Genomic DNA, 14,763 nt, shown 5'->3' on the forward strand with positions numbered 1-14,763 from the left:
AACGGTTTTCTTCCTGGGTGAAAAGCACCCTACCGCATCCACTCCTCTATCCCCAGGGCCTTTTCTGCCCCTGCATGCAACTCAGTAAAAAGGGTACAGCCAGGAGCAGCTGCCGCCATCCTTGCCCATAAGGGGTCACGTTTGAAGAAAAAAGAGATCAGGCTGAAGATGGCGGAGCAGAAAGATAGGAGGCACCCACGTCCTTGCTGATGCCTGGAACCTTTTTATCCTCAGACTTCTTCGGGGAGATAAGTCCCACATTGTTGAAGCTGTTCGTTGGATTTCAAGTTCCTTGCAGCCAAAAGCATCCTAAGACAGCGAGTCTGGCCCCTGATACAGAATATCAGCTGCATCAGAGCGGGAAGGGGCCACTGGCTTACTGCGGTAGCCAGGCATGAGCCTAGGCCTCCGGTGCAGAGGAGAGCGTGGCAGTGGTGGTAAGAACAGGAACTCTGGGTACAAAAGCAGATTCCAGCCTCATCCACAAGATGGCTTGGTCATCTCCATGAAGCCCTGGGCCCAGTTCCCATGCTGACTATCTGATGAACTGGAACATAAATAAGTAATACTCCCTGCCCATACTCACCCACACACATGCCTCCTTAAGGGGGGGGGGGGTGAATGGGGTGGTGGGGAGAATGCATTTTGTTCTATTTATAGAACACGGCACAGCCCCAAAGGATGCCGACCAGAGCGCCACAGGATCAGCTGAAGTTCTCCAAGCAAGTGCCAAGTTCGGTTTAAATTTACTTGTCGCTTTTCTCAGCCTGTAACCGGTCCACTCTGTCACACCAGCTGCTCTCCCTGCAGCTCACCAGACAGGACCTAACCCGCCGTAACAGTTTGGTTGGAGAGCGTAGAGGACTCAAGTCCCTCTCCAGCTTCCAACAAATCATTCGGGGCAAGAGAAGAAGGGTGAGGCTGAGAGGGTGGCAGGACAAAGCCCGAGAACATCAGGCAGGAGTGCCACAGCGAGTCTTTCCACATCCCCGGCAGAGTTCTGCTGGCAGGGGGTTATGTGGGGCCACGTGCTCCACGGAGGCCCTGGCACATTCCATGCATTTACCGCAAAGAGAGAGAAAAGGCAGCTTGCTGTTATTTTTAATTCCTTCCTCAACGCCTTCCAAAATTCTTCAGCAGAGGATTATCCACTAACTCCCACCAGCTCCCAGCCAGTGGTATCTCTGAGGCCTCAGCTAAACTGGAGCAGGGGAGCAGGAGAGGTCAGCGCACAGAAGTCTCTGCTCCTGGCCATGAGATATCATTAAGTTACACTGGGCCCGGTGCCACCTCCTGGGTTTGGAAGGGACATGCCTGATGAGGATGCAGACATTCTAGAGGCAGTCGAAGGGCCTACCATGCCCTCACCGGCAGCCCCAACACCCCCAGACACACGCCACCTCCACCTCCCATCTCTGTCCATGCCCCTTCAGGGTAGCCACCAGCACAGCCAAATGTTCCCTCACTGGTACTCCAGTTAAGTAAGCGCTAGTGCTAACTTGACTATGTTAGATTATCTCTAAGGTCTCATCCAGCTTTAAAATACTATGCTGCCAACTTGCTGAATAACCTTAGGCAATTAATTTCACTGAGAATAGCAGTACATAATCCTGACAGGCCCTTATCCTTTATCAGTGGCATATAAACTGGCTGGTCTAATCCTGCCAGTTACCTTGGTCAGGTATCAGGATCCCTGGCACAGAAGTGGGGTGACTTAGGGTGATTGTTTACCCACGTTAGTCTGGGCAGCTAGGTGGATGCCAATTTTCTGGCCATAATTAATAACAGCAGTGCCCATTTCACTCTTCCAACTGTCCTGGTTTGTTCAGTAAATTACACAGCCACCCTAGATTCTAGAAAGAGCTCCAGAGGCAAACCCAGCTTCATCTCTTATCATGAGACCTCAAGAGGATGAGAATGGGAGCCCTTTCTTGGGAAACCTGGGGGCAGACAACCAGGGTTGATGCCTCAAAGCCTTGATCTCCTCCTCCATCAGCAGGGCGGCTCCTCTTCCCAGAGCACTGTGGTGGCTGAAGAAGTTGATCACTGGCCCACCATGGTGTCCGGCATAGAGTCGGCACCTGGTCCATGTCACACGTACCAGGATCACCATGTGAGGGGGCTCAGATGATCTGCTACAGGTCACCACAACTGACCCAAATCCTGGCTTGGACCAAGCAGAGAGCATCAGCTCACCTAAGCTTCTGGTACCAACCCCAGAGTGTGCATGCCCTGAGTTCCTCCTCCTGTTGAATTTTGTGCAGCATTGATGATTTTTTCTCTGTAAAAATCTGGGTGTGCACTGGGAAGCCTTAACTCCATCTCTTGTCAGTTTTTAGCAATACCCTAGAGTCTTGCTTCGTGAAGAAATAGTAGGTGACACTACAGAATGTTTCACAGTCTGCAAAGTGCTTTTAATGCATAGCTTATTGGAGTGAAAACTTCAATAATCCTCCCGAGGGAGGTATTCTTTTTCCCACTTTACAGGTGAGGAAAAGGCTCAAAGGAGCTGGGTGACTTGTCTATAGTCGCCAAAGCAGTAAGTGTGGGAGCGGGGGGTTGAACGTGGGCCTCCCGACGTAAACCCAACGTTCTCTACCGCAGAGCGATGCCCCTTTCGCAGCAGGTCTCTATCAATATTTTTTAAAATGTCCCGTGAACTAGAATTAGGACACAAAACTTTATCTTCTGAAAACCTATAAACTTAAATTAACAACAACAAGAAAACGCTGACTCAAACCAGCTAAGGTTAATTGTACCCAATCTCTAAATGATCAATATCTTTTCTGTTTACTCCCAGGGATAAAATGAACGAATGCCACCAACGTAAACTATTTTTCTCTCTTATGAAGGGGTATCGCGTGTTTTTAATATACTTGCAGCGTTCGATGAGCCTGCAGGAGAGAATTTAGATCTTTTTGCTGATGGCAGTGTGGTCTGGAAGTGGGAAGCCTGGCCTAGATGCTCATCAGAGAAGAAATTAAAAACAGTGGCCAGAGACATTCCACAGAGAGGCACTGTGCCAGGCACAGGGGAGACCCAGGGAGAGGCCGAGACCTGCCCGGGAGGCTGAGGTCCGACGGAGGAGCCTTTGCCTGGGGGCTCCGGCATCCGCATGGAGCCCAGCAACACTCAGCTTAATTTCCCAAGGAATCCATGTCAAGAGGCTGGCGTGACTCACTAGCTAATTACCTGAGCACTGGGGCTCCCAGAGTCCTCCTGGCTGCACAACTCGTCTTGTCTCCTGACAGCAAACAAAACACTATTTTCACCCTGGTCCAGACATAGCCTAAAGCTGTCCACATGGTGGTGTAAGGGATTATGACTCTGACCTGGATAACTCAGGCAGAAAAACCCACTGTTACCGGCCATGAGTGGGGGAGAAAAATGAAACGCGAACAGAATAGTGGCTTCGGCCATGCCACTCCCTGCTTTAAAATCTCCTGGTGCTAACAGAGAGGCCAGGTCCCAACGCCAAGCTTGGCCAACCAAAGCCCTTGGCAACATCCTTCTCCAACTTCTCTCTGGCCTCTCCCTCTCCCACGTTCTGGCCACGCTGAGCTGCCTTGCCTGCCCCAGACACCAGGCCCTGCGTGCTCTGTCTGGCCAGCGCTCCCTGCAGCCTTCACCCCACTCCCACACTCCTAGCCATCCTTCAAGGTCCCGCTTGAACATACCCCCTAGGGGAATCCTTCTGACTCGCCCAGAAAGAGAGCTGCTCTTTCTCTGGGCTTCCAATTCCAAACAACACTGCGTTCAACCCTTTGGAGAGTTTTCTCCATGAGCCCAATGTAGCTGTGCTCACTGTGTCCCTTTTCGCCTTTGCACAGGGGAGACTCGGGACTTGGTCTCTGCATCCACACCCCTAAAGCCCAGCACAGAGCCAGCGCCCAATGCTTGTATCCAACAAGCAAACACATGATGTTGTCCAGCTCTCTGCTCCACTTCAGACCGGCCGCTGCAACCTGTACCACCTCCTCCCTCATCTGCATTCACGCTGATCTGGGGGTTCAAGGAGAGGGAAAGCGATCTCTAAGGAAGGCCCCCAATCCTGTCCGTCCACTGCTGCCACACTCAGAGAGCCAGGCAGAAAGGGGGCCTGCCTCTCTCCACCACGCTGAGTCCTCGCACCAGAGTACACGTGAAGGCTCCCATCGTATATCACACTCACATCACAGAAAGCAGGGTACCACGCAGTTCAATAGAATGTGTTCTATTCTCCTATCTTGAAAGGTAGCGGGGCCAGGTTTGGAATTTAGAATTCTCGGACTCTTGGTGGCACAATAGAACGTGGACACTCAGGGACAACTGTCTCCGAGTGCCAGCCCACCCCCAGGGCCATCCCACACTTAGCAAGGGCTTCCCGCACACCACACACCCACGCAGACACCACAAACCCACGGTCCAGCTGATTCCTCCGCGCCTCGTAGCCCCGGTCAGCCCACGGTGCGCACCCTGTCCGCGGTCAGTGCCATCTTCCCGCAGGCAGATGGGCCCGGGGAAGAGGCCACACGGGACTTGGAAGCAGGCGCAAGACCCCTGGGGCAGGGAACGAAGGGCCAGGACCCACGTGTGGTCTGAGGGGAGGAAGCGAGGCCCCAGAACGGCCACCCCTGGGCCTTACAGCTCTGCCCATGAAAAGCAGCGCCTCCCAAGGAGGACCACAGCACGGCCCTCTCAGCCCGAGTCCCCTCTGCCAGGCGCTAAGGGCAGACAAGGGACCATCGTCCACGACTCCGTTGTATCAGAGCCGAGTTTCTGGCGCTGCCCGTGCTCACTTGCCAGCCAAGCCAACCGGTAAGGTGGCACTTCAGGGAAAGCCGGAGCTGCCTCCCAACCAGGCCACAAAAGGCACCAGCAACAATAAACATCAGACGCTCCGCACACTTACGGGCAGGCTATCGGTGACCGGGGCGTGAGTCACAGCGTCTCTTCTCCAGGATCTTACCCATCCCCCACCCGGGAGCACTGATTCACCCACGTTTGTTTTTAATGCCATTATTTTTAGGCAGCCAAACAACTTTAAAACTGGCGATAGAGAAGGGGAGAGGGAAGGGCAGAACCACCCAAGAATATGAATTGTTTCTCTCTCAGCCGTCGGCCGAGCCCCAAACCAACAAGTGGCAAGGCTGTGCGCGCCTGGTGTGCATGGGCTGATGACAGAGTCTGTGACTACGTAACCCAGGTTCTCCAAACGGTGAGCTCTGAGAGCGAGGGGTTCGGGGAGGAGGGGAGAACCGGTCCCCTATTGGAATTGATTGACACCATCAGTCCAAGTTCCCCCTTGAGAGGGGAAATGAGTGTTTCCTGAGCACCTACTAAGTGCTTGATCTATCTTCTCTCGTTTGGGTTGATTTAGATGAAGTGGGTGTTCCCACCCCCATTTTACAGAGGAAGAAACTAGGGCTCAATATATGGAAGCAAGTGAACCCCGGGTGCCAGCCCACGGGCAGACTCAACCCCAGGTCTGCATGATGCCAGAGCCCTCTGCTCTTTCTTCATTACTGAGCTCTTCCTGTCCACCCAGCCCCCCAACTCTGCTCCCCAGGTGTTACTGTAAGAATCTGTTCGGGTACAGATGAAGGGCAACACACAAAACGTGAAGGGTAGCAGAACAAACTAACTTCCTCTGCCCTCCCCGGCACAGAGAGGAGTAAGGCTCCCCTGGAGCCCGAACGAACGCAGTGAGGGGAAGGGAAGGTTTACAATGGGGGAGACAGGAAGCAAAGAGAAAAGCCCAATTTCCATCCTCAGTGCCTGCTTCCAGCCACTTGTAACTACTCAAAAAGTCCTTTCTGGATCCATTACTCCACGTCTGGGCTCAGCCCAGAGGTGATTTTTTAAGGAAAAAATGCCTTTTGGCATTTTTGAGCTGTGACAGCATAAAAACAGACCTTTAAAAAACACACACCCAAAAAGCATTACTATTTTCAAAAGCCCCGTTGAAGAGAGAAAACCGGTGACACCTCAGAGCCACAACTTGGCCTGGCAGTTTGTGATGCAACACTCAGCAGCAAAGGTGACCAGGTCGGGGACGCTGTAGGTTTCAAAGGCAAGCCCTGTCACCATGTTTCTTAAACAGCACTCCCGTTCTCCACCCCCCCCCCCCCCCCCCCGGCAAAAGCAAAGCAGCCAGAGAAAAACTCGCCAGCCAGCTGTACGCGGGGGGGGGGGGGGGGGGGGGGGGGGGGAGCCACGTGATCCAGAAAGGGGACTATTTCCGGAGAAACGCACTTTTCATTTCCTAGCTGGGGTTTAAACTTGTCACCTCCACGCGGCCTAACAAAAGGCACATGCTTAGGCAATCAAGTGTAGCCGTTCCTTATATAGATGCCCGAAAATAAATAAAGGAAGCTTTCTGGGTACACTCTGACATATGAGCAAACATTTTCCACAGGTATCCTCTATAATGCCTACCTCTTCCATTTAACCATTTTTAGGCATTTGTGGTCATTAGTTTAAGTAAACTTCCTGCTCTGAGAATAGCCAAAAATAGCAACAAAGAAGAAAAATTGCTCACTGCATCTAAAGACACACAGCCTCCACATCTTTATCCTAGTGTTCGGCTATTTTTATATTCCTTTGTAGTTAAATTTCATTGATTCTGACTCACAAGGTAAGGGAGAGGCGTGGAGGAGAGTGGGGGGGGGGGGGAATGACCAAAATTAAAGACTGAATTACAGTTTTATGACTTTTATTTATACAAATGGATTGGCATCTGCGTTATAGCTTTATTACTTTGCATTTATATAAATGGATTGGCACCAGACTGATGGGGTCTTAGGACATAAACCGTTAAGGAAGATTTGTGATTCACTGATCAACTGGATTTGTGCCAGTGCAAGCTTCTCAAATGCTTGCTTGGAAACCGCGTTAGGGTTAGAAAGGCCCTCGGACGGAACTGATCCAGCCTGTTTTCCAGCTGAGAACATCTGGGGCCCAGAGATAGTGGGTGACTTGCCCGGGCCACACAGCTCATCAGAAAGAGAACTAAGTCTAGAACCTGCCCAGGTGTGCCGACTCCTGCCTTCCAAATGACCCCAAAAGCCGTGTTTATAACTAGTAGTTCTTTGACAGCATCTATGGAGAGGAAAGGCCTGCTAAGCAAACTTTAACCTGGTCCAGAATTAGCCAACTCTCTTCATTCACAGGCCGCTCCTGTGTTTTCCTTTTAAACTGAGTGTCTCTGTCAAAACCGTCCTGCAGCCGCGCGCACTGGGGCAGGCTGCTACTTACTCAGAGGCCCCAGATCATCAACAGCAGATAGTGAGACTTGTACTATAGATTTGTTATTTCTAAAACTGTTCATTAAGTCCAAACAAAGGGTAATGTTACATACACACACACACACATGCACACACACACACGCACACATGCACACATACACTCTTACCCTCATCAGGAGTCAATAAACTGCAGCACTTGGGGGATTTGGCTCTCTGACATCCAGAAAACAGTACTTGCACATTGACCGCAGGGAACACAACCCCCCGTTATTTCCACTACACAGAACCCGTGTTGGCTGCCAGTGGACTAGAAGCTACAGGAGGGCAGGGACGTGGCTGCCTTCCTCACTGTTTTGTCTCTTCTACCGAGCACTGGGTTGGGTGCCCTGGAGGAAAGCCTAAACGTGAAGTGGACAGGCTCTCCTGGAATCTTTGTTCTGAAACTTGGAAGAGAGTAAAATTAGAAACCAAACTTCTGCAGTGTGGGGTTAAAAATGGCAGCTTCCAGCTGTTTACAGGAACCATTGTGCTTGGAGATTGAAGGCTTCTGGCCGGGAATCTGCTCGTGGTCAACAGATGGTTCCCGGCCCTTGTTGGGGAGGAGCTAGTCCCATCCAAGGGTGCGCCAACCATGGTGTCTGCAGAAGCCGGGCACCCGCCCAGCCCCCTGCATGCCCAGCAGGCTGCCTCTATGAGCACGTCTCTCCCCAGACAACCAAAACTACCAGGTGTGGATTTGGGGGAGGGGGGGGGTTGGTTTTTAAAAATAGGTCAACACTTCAAAGGAGATAAGGACAAATGTTAATCAGGACTATTCATGAGCCTGGTTCATTGAGAAAGCTGCATTCCACCTTAGGGAACCTAACTCCAGGAAGCTGGGGGAGAGGTAGACAAAGAAGGTGGGAGAATAGGTAGGTAATGGGAATAATGTCTGATTTAAATTAATTTTAGAGAGGAAGGGAGAGGCAGAGAGGGATAGAAACATCAATGATGAGAGAGAATCATTGATCGGCTGCCTCCTGCAGGCCCCCTACTGGGGATCAAGCCTGAAACCCAGGATGTGCCCTGACCCTGAATTGAACCATGACCTCCTGATTCATAGTTCAACGCTCAACCACTGAGCCACACGGGCTGGGCTGATTGCAATTTTCAAAGCAAGCCCTGCTTGGTTCTATCTGTTTCATAAAGGAGCACATGCAGAGTAATGGCTGAATTGTGTATCAAATGGCATTAAGATCTCCTAAAAATTAACAAGTGAAAATTGATGGTCGCTCAGTCCATTAAATCATGTTAATTTTCCTTCCATTATAACAATGCAGCAATTACAAGTTTATGTTATTAAAACCCATATTTATTTTTCAAAAAACTCATTTTCATTGGATTCCTGAATGTGATAAGTTTGAGCCAAATTCTCTCAATTTCAATTACTTTTTGCATTCCTTATCAGAACTAAGTGACTACTGTATTCATTGACTTTTTTCTGTTAGTAGAATCATCATTTAAAACTTCACATCCTTGCAAAGACTTTTCAAAATATGTTAGTCAAAGTTCTTACGTCCTTACAGAAACTCGGGCTTAAATAATTTGTTTTTAGCAAGTGTTAAGCAGAGAAATGAAAAGACCAGGTCTCACCAAAACTCTGAAATGCTAAGCACCCACAATCATCTCCAAGTTGTCCACTTTTTATTGACACTCTCTGTTATAGTCTGAGCTAATGTATCTAAAATCGCTGTTCCCACCTCAGAAACCTGAATTTCAGGTTTGCAATACTAAGTTACTTTTTACTTCAAAGAGAGAATGCTTAACAATGGAGTAAAAGACTGTTCAGGGGTCACTAGCCCTTTGGTACAAGCCACATGGTAACATATTCATAGCAGAGCTCACTTCAGCAAAAGGCAGAAGGCAAAGATGTCATTTGCTGCCTCCTTCTTGCAGGCAACTATCGCCAGGTAAAGTGCTCATGATCATAGCGCAGTCCAGAAACTTCCTTCAGAGAGTAACTGCCGTACTCTTTTGGTATTCACGGCACACTGACCCCTGCCTCCTCTCCCCACCTCCTCACAGAATGAATGGCCTGTCCCCCATGTCCCTGCACCTTGTACAACCCTTGGGTGCAGCTCTTGCCCTGTATCTTTGGGCAGGTCTGTCTCCTGCTCTAGACAAGGAGCTTCTTGAAAACAGGTGCCCGACCTTGCTCATCGTAGTAGATATATTTAATAAGTGGTTAAATAATTTAGTAATGAATGAGTGACACACACAAGAGGCTAAGCATAGATAGCACTTACGTCTGTCAAACTCTCTGGTTTACAAAACACTTCATCCCGATTTTACAGGTGCAGACACGAAGGCTCTGACACATCCAGTGGACTCTTAAGTCCACCCAGGTATTAAAATGGCAAGACCCAGGGCCTGAATTCTGGGCTTTCTTTCCAGAGAAAAGAGATGGCTGTCATTATTTTGTTTTCTAACCGAGTGACTGCTACAGTATTTAAAAGACTCATCATAGGTGTCTCCCCCCCCCCCCCCAAAAAAAAAAAAAAAAGAATTCCCACTCCATACCTATCTCTTTTTATGGCTGGGACTAAGAAAGAAATAGCAGTTAGGTACTCCACTAATGCCCTATCGGTGTTTCCCTTACTGAAGTGCACGCTCCTCACAGGCAGGGCCGTCTCAAATGTATCTCTGCATCCTCTCCCGTTGCCTGGAATACTGACTCAGACATGAGAGGGCCAACAGATAACAATGAATCAACAAACGCCAACTCTCACATTTAATTAGGAACCGTGAGCAAGGGGCTGTCTGCATCGGCCCAAACATTCACCTCCTGGACGCAACAGAAGGTCCAGGGCTCCAAATGCCCAGGGAGCGCCAAGGTGATCCTGGGTTCAGCCAGGTCTCTGCGCCAGCCCCATGGTCAGCGACTCGTTGTCCTGGGGGCCCCTTCCCTTCCCAGCCCTTGTGTGTGTAACCCTCCTAATCAAGGTTAACAGGCAGCCATGGCAATAGGCCTGTCCCCAGAAGTCTGAGAGAGGAGTTTTAACGACGGGGATCTTTCCCGAGGGTGAGAGTAGACTGGTCAAGTCCTGGTGGGTGACTGGAGGAGGCTGTGCTAAAACAGAAGCACAAAGAAGCAGGAGTCGGTGTGTATCAGAAAGTTCCCCCGTGTCCCTCTGGACTTGGTGCGTTGATACAAGAAAGCCCAAATTCCCTCCCAAACAAACCAAGCCATAAGCTTGGTCCAGCTCCCAAAACCCGGGCCAAAGCATGGAGCCTACGGGTGGAGGCACACGTTACTGGAATGCATCAGAACAGGCATTCGGAGTGTGCCTGGCTCCTTCCTGATTGCTGACAGAACGTGCACACGCCTCCTCTATCCCTCAGCGGCGAATGGTACGACTCCGTTCTTACAAACTGGCCAGGTAGGTACCTGAAGCTGTCCTCGGGGGCTCCAGCAGGTGAGGAGTGAGATGCTGTTATACACCTTGTCTATGTTCTGCCCGTCCTGCCAGACCTCAGCGTACCCTGACAGCCCGTGTCGGCGTACCTCAGTCAAGCTCTCACCACTTCCTTGGCGCTGGTCTCTCTTACGTTCTTGATGTCAATAAGCCTGTATCACTCCAGCTCTCCTGATCACTGAGGCAGGTGAGAGCCGGTGTAAGAAGGAAGCAAACCTATGGTCTGGAAGGCCCTAACACACAGCTGTAATTGCCAAATGTTACTGTTGCCGCTCATCGTTACATATTAGCCAATACACGCTTGTCAAAACTCTCCTTGGACTGAGGGCTTCTTACACCCTACTGTCCAGCTCTCACAGAGCACTGGTTAGCGCCCAGGGCCCCACCTCTCACACACAGGAGGGTAACTTACAAAAGGCAGTGAGTGCGGAGAGAGCAGACAATCTGACAAGCAACACAACAATCTATGGGGCTTAGCAGACACATCGGTATCACTAGCGTGAGGCCAGCTAACCACCTCCCCAAGACGTGGCCTTTAGTTGTCTGCCCACGACCAAAACAGCAGCAGCTATTGCCAAGGGAGACAAGGTGACCCAGAGGCGTGGGCACAGGATCCAGGGATGGAAATCCATCTTGTCTGGATCCACCCAAGCAACTCGGTTTCCCTAACTGAGAAAGGATGGAAAAAAAAAAAAAAAAAAAGTCTGCCTTATTAGTTAGGTCCTTGCCAGGCAGGTAGAAGATGTCCCAGTCCTAGGAAAGTGGCGACAGACCAGGGAGCAACGTAACTTGAACTCTCAGAAACATTCAAAGCTTCCTAGACCTCAGGCCCCAGAGAACTCTGGAAGAGGAAAGAGGGGGCCAGAGCTATGTGCCCCCAGAGGGCAAACTTCTACTAAGGCAGGGGAGAGCAAGGCCTCTCCTCCAAGCTGTCACCAGCCCACAGACGGAACGTTAGCAACCCTCCCAACAAAGATCCACACTGCCCTCCATGCCCCCCCCCCCAGGAGCAGTATTTGAGCATTCAACAACAACAACAAAATGTATTCAGAATCTTCAAAGTAAACAGCAGCAGGAGGCAAAAAAAAAAAAAAAAAAAAAAAAAAAAAGCACAGTGGGTCAGAGTCCCACGGCTACTCTAATCAGCCTTTCCACCTCTCCCCTCGGACGTTTTCTCAACGTTAAACATGAGATAAACCTTCAGCCCAGCTGCCTTATCTGGTTTCCACGAGTTACTTTCTTTTCTTAATTTCATAAAACCATGTGAAAGTGCTCCGTGAACTGCAAAACACTTTGCACAGCTGCTCGTTTTATAACTGATATCATTTTTGTTTTCCGTTTCAAGGCATCAAGTCCTTGTCCTCCATGCACCTGGGCAGCTAAGAAGGCAAGTTTCCAAAAATCCCCTCCCCTGGCGGGAGCAGCGGGACACGCATTCATCCTCCCCCCACCCGCCCCACCCCCACCACAGGAATAAAGAAGAATTAAGAACCAGAGCTGGGACCAGAACCCAGGGCTCGCTGACCATCACATCACACCACCTCCTCTGAAGTCAGTTCTGGCTCCAGATCACACACCCAGAGCGCACTTCCCAGACAGCACACCGCCTTCCCTCCCCCTTTATTGACTGGATCCACCCAGTTAAAAAAAAATTATTATTTTTTAAGTCGGTGCTCCCACCATATGTGGCATTTATTTCCAGAGGAGAGGCCTGCCCTGGGTTGCCGGGACAGATGTTGCTTTGTGCCTGCCTGACACGGCTGGCAGCTCTCCTACAGCTGCTCCAAGCAGGTGGCCAAGGATGGAGTCCATTCCTAGCCCAAGAGCAAGGGTGACCATCTCTGTGGGGCTCAAGCCCTGGGGACCCTCTCCTTATTCCTCTGCAGCCGGGGACCCCCAAGAACACCTGCACGCACGCACATGCACAGCCTCGCACACTCCCTTGGTACAGAGTCAGGCTTTAGAGGGGCTGAGAGGGAGAGACAGGGGGCCAAGGTGCTCCCCCCGCCACCCCAAGTTCCAGTGCGGCGCAGCTCAGCTAAGACGAGGTCCTGTGGAGGAGAGAAGTCACTGACCCCTTCCATCAGCCATCTGTGAGCTCCCCCGACCTCGCAGCGCGGCGTGCATTATGAAGGAGGGCCAGGCAGATGGCAGAGCGCTTGGGGAAGGAGGGCTCTGCAGGAATGCAAGGGCCGCTGCGAGGCCCCCTCCGCGTGTGTTTTGTTATCTGGTGGCTCTGAGCACCCCCTGCTCCGCATCAACCTGAAATCTCAGGCGGAAAGGAGAGTAAGAAACGGTGGGGGGGGGCGGGGCGGAGGGAGGGGGCGATGGGGGAACTCGACTCTGGGCCACTTCTCTCACCGGCAAGTCGGAGCCCTGCACCGCACCCCAAGTGAGTGTGTGCGGAGGGGGGCGGGAGCTGGCATAACCGAGTCTAAAAATACTCGATAAAAATGCTAATCCCGAAGGCAAAAAGAGAACGAAGAAGGAATCTGTCAATCACCGGGCCCCAGCTGTACGGACTGCATTCCTGTTGAGGAGGAAAGACGTGGGGGGGACGGGGGCGAACAGCGCTGAAGAAAAGAAAGCGAGAAACACCACCGCCACCTCCACGGGCGCGGGCCGCGGGGGCGGGGGGCGGCGGCGGAGGAGGGGCTCCGGCCGCGGAGCTGAACAAAGCGGGCCTCAACTTGGAGCCCGCAGCTCCCCGGAGTGGGGGCGGCCCATTCGAGCAGCACCCCCTTTCCGGGAGGTGAAAAGTGAACGTGAGGTCTGAAAGTGAGAGTGCCGCGTGGAAGGCCCAGGCTTGAGTCTTTGCAAATCCAGAGAGGTTTTGTTTGGGGTCCCCTTTCTGCCCGCGCTCCCACCTCCTTACACACACACACACACACACACACGCACACACGCACACGCACACTATCCCTCCCGATCCAACCCCACCCGGCCGCCCCACCGCGCCAGGGGGCCGGGCCGGCGCGCCCCGGGTCGCTCGGGCCCCCACCTGGGGATGGTGATGCACTTGGTGTTGACGTTCTGCGTGGTGATGGCCTTCTCCAGCTCGTCCAGCTGCCCCGTCTTCTTGAGCTTCTTGACCAAACTCTTGACCGCCTTCTCGCACCACTTCTCCTCCTGCCCGTTCTGCTCGCCCTTCTTCCAGCCCAGCAGGCGCTTCACGATCGGGGGGGTGAAGGGCAGGATGGACGACATGGCTGGGGAGGGCGCGCGGGCACCGAGGGGCGCCCCCGGCGGGGCTGAGCGCGGCTGGACGCCGGGGGCGCAGCGGGGAGCTGGCCGGGGCCGCCCGAACTTCTTCGCCTCAACTCTCGGCGAACTTGCCCGCGCTCCAGGCCGGGCCGCGGCGCTGCAGCCTGCGGGGCTCCCACGGCGGAGCGAAGGGCGGCCCGGGAGGCGGGCGGGCGACAGCGGCGCCGGGTCCGGCAGGCCCCGAGCGCGGGGCGGAGGCGGCGGCCGCGAGCCTCGGAGTGGCAGAAGAAAGTTTGGGTTTCCGCACGGGCTGGCCGTGTGGGTGCCGCCTCCAGGAAGGAAAGTCCAACCCCCAGCCAAACTTTGCTCGCCTCGGTCGCTTTGAGGCGCAGATTCCCCCGCCTTGGCAGCCTCGCCTCCCCGCTGCCCTACTCTTTCACCGCTCGCTCGCTAGCTCCCTGGGCCGGTCTGGGCCGTGCGCCGCGCTCCCGCTCCCGCTCCCGCTCCCGCCCGTTCCCAGTCTGTGTTTCATGCAAATCCGTGTGCAGCGCCCTTTCCAAGCGCTGTCGCCGCCCCCTTGCCGCCGGGGCTCCCCGCCTCCTCCCCCGCGCCCCGCCACCTCCTCCCCCGGGCGCCCTGCCCGCCCCCAGCCTCCCGGAGGGCGCTGGGCCTCCCCCGCCCGGCGCGGAGCACGCCCACGTGGGCGACCGGGACAGCGGCTGCCGGGGCTGGAGCGCGCAGGATCCCGCGCGGCCCCGACCTGACTCCCGCGAGCGCCGGGAGGAAGTCGTGGGAAAGGAGAGGCGGGAGGAAGCTCAGTTGGAGTTGCGGGCCGGACAGGGTTAGATCTGCAGCAAATGAGCACTGTCCGGCCAGAG

General features: G+C 53.1%; 1 protein-coding gene across 1 annotated transcript in view; it reads right to left on the minus strand.

Moving 5' to 3' along the window:
* Nucleotides 1-14,388, minus strand: part of SMAD3 (SMAD family member 3) — a 116,617-nt gene extending 102,229 nt beyond the window's left edge. Inside the window, exon 1 of the mRNA XM_008139097.3 lies at nt 13,683-14,388. Within this exon, the coding sequence (XP_008137319.1) occupies nt 13,683-13,888 (206 nt within the window). The 5' untranslated portion in view covers nt 13,889-14,388. The remainder of the gene's footprint in view (nt 1-13,682) is intronic.
* Between the last annotated feature and the right edge of the window lie 375 nt (nt 14,389-14,763).

Source organism: Eptesicus fuscus, chromosome 5 (genome assembly GCF_027574615.1).
Source record: "Eptesicus fuscus isolate TK198812 chromosome 5, DD_ASM_mEF_20220401, whole genome shotgun sequence".
NCBI lineage: Eukaryota > Metazoa > Chordata > Mammalia > Chiroptera > Vespertilionidae > Eptesicus > Eptesicus fuscus.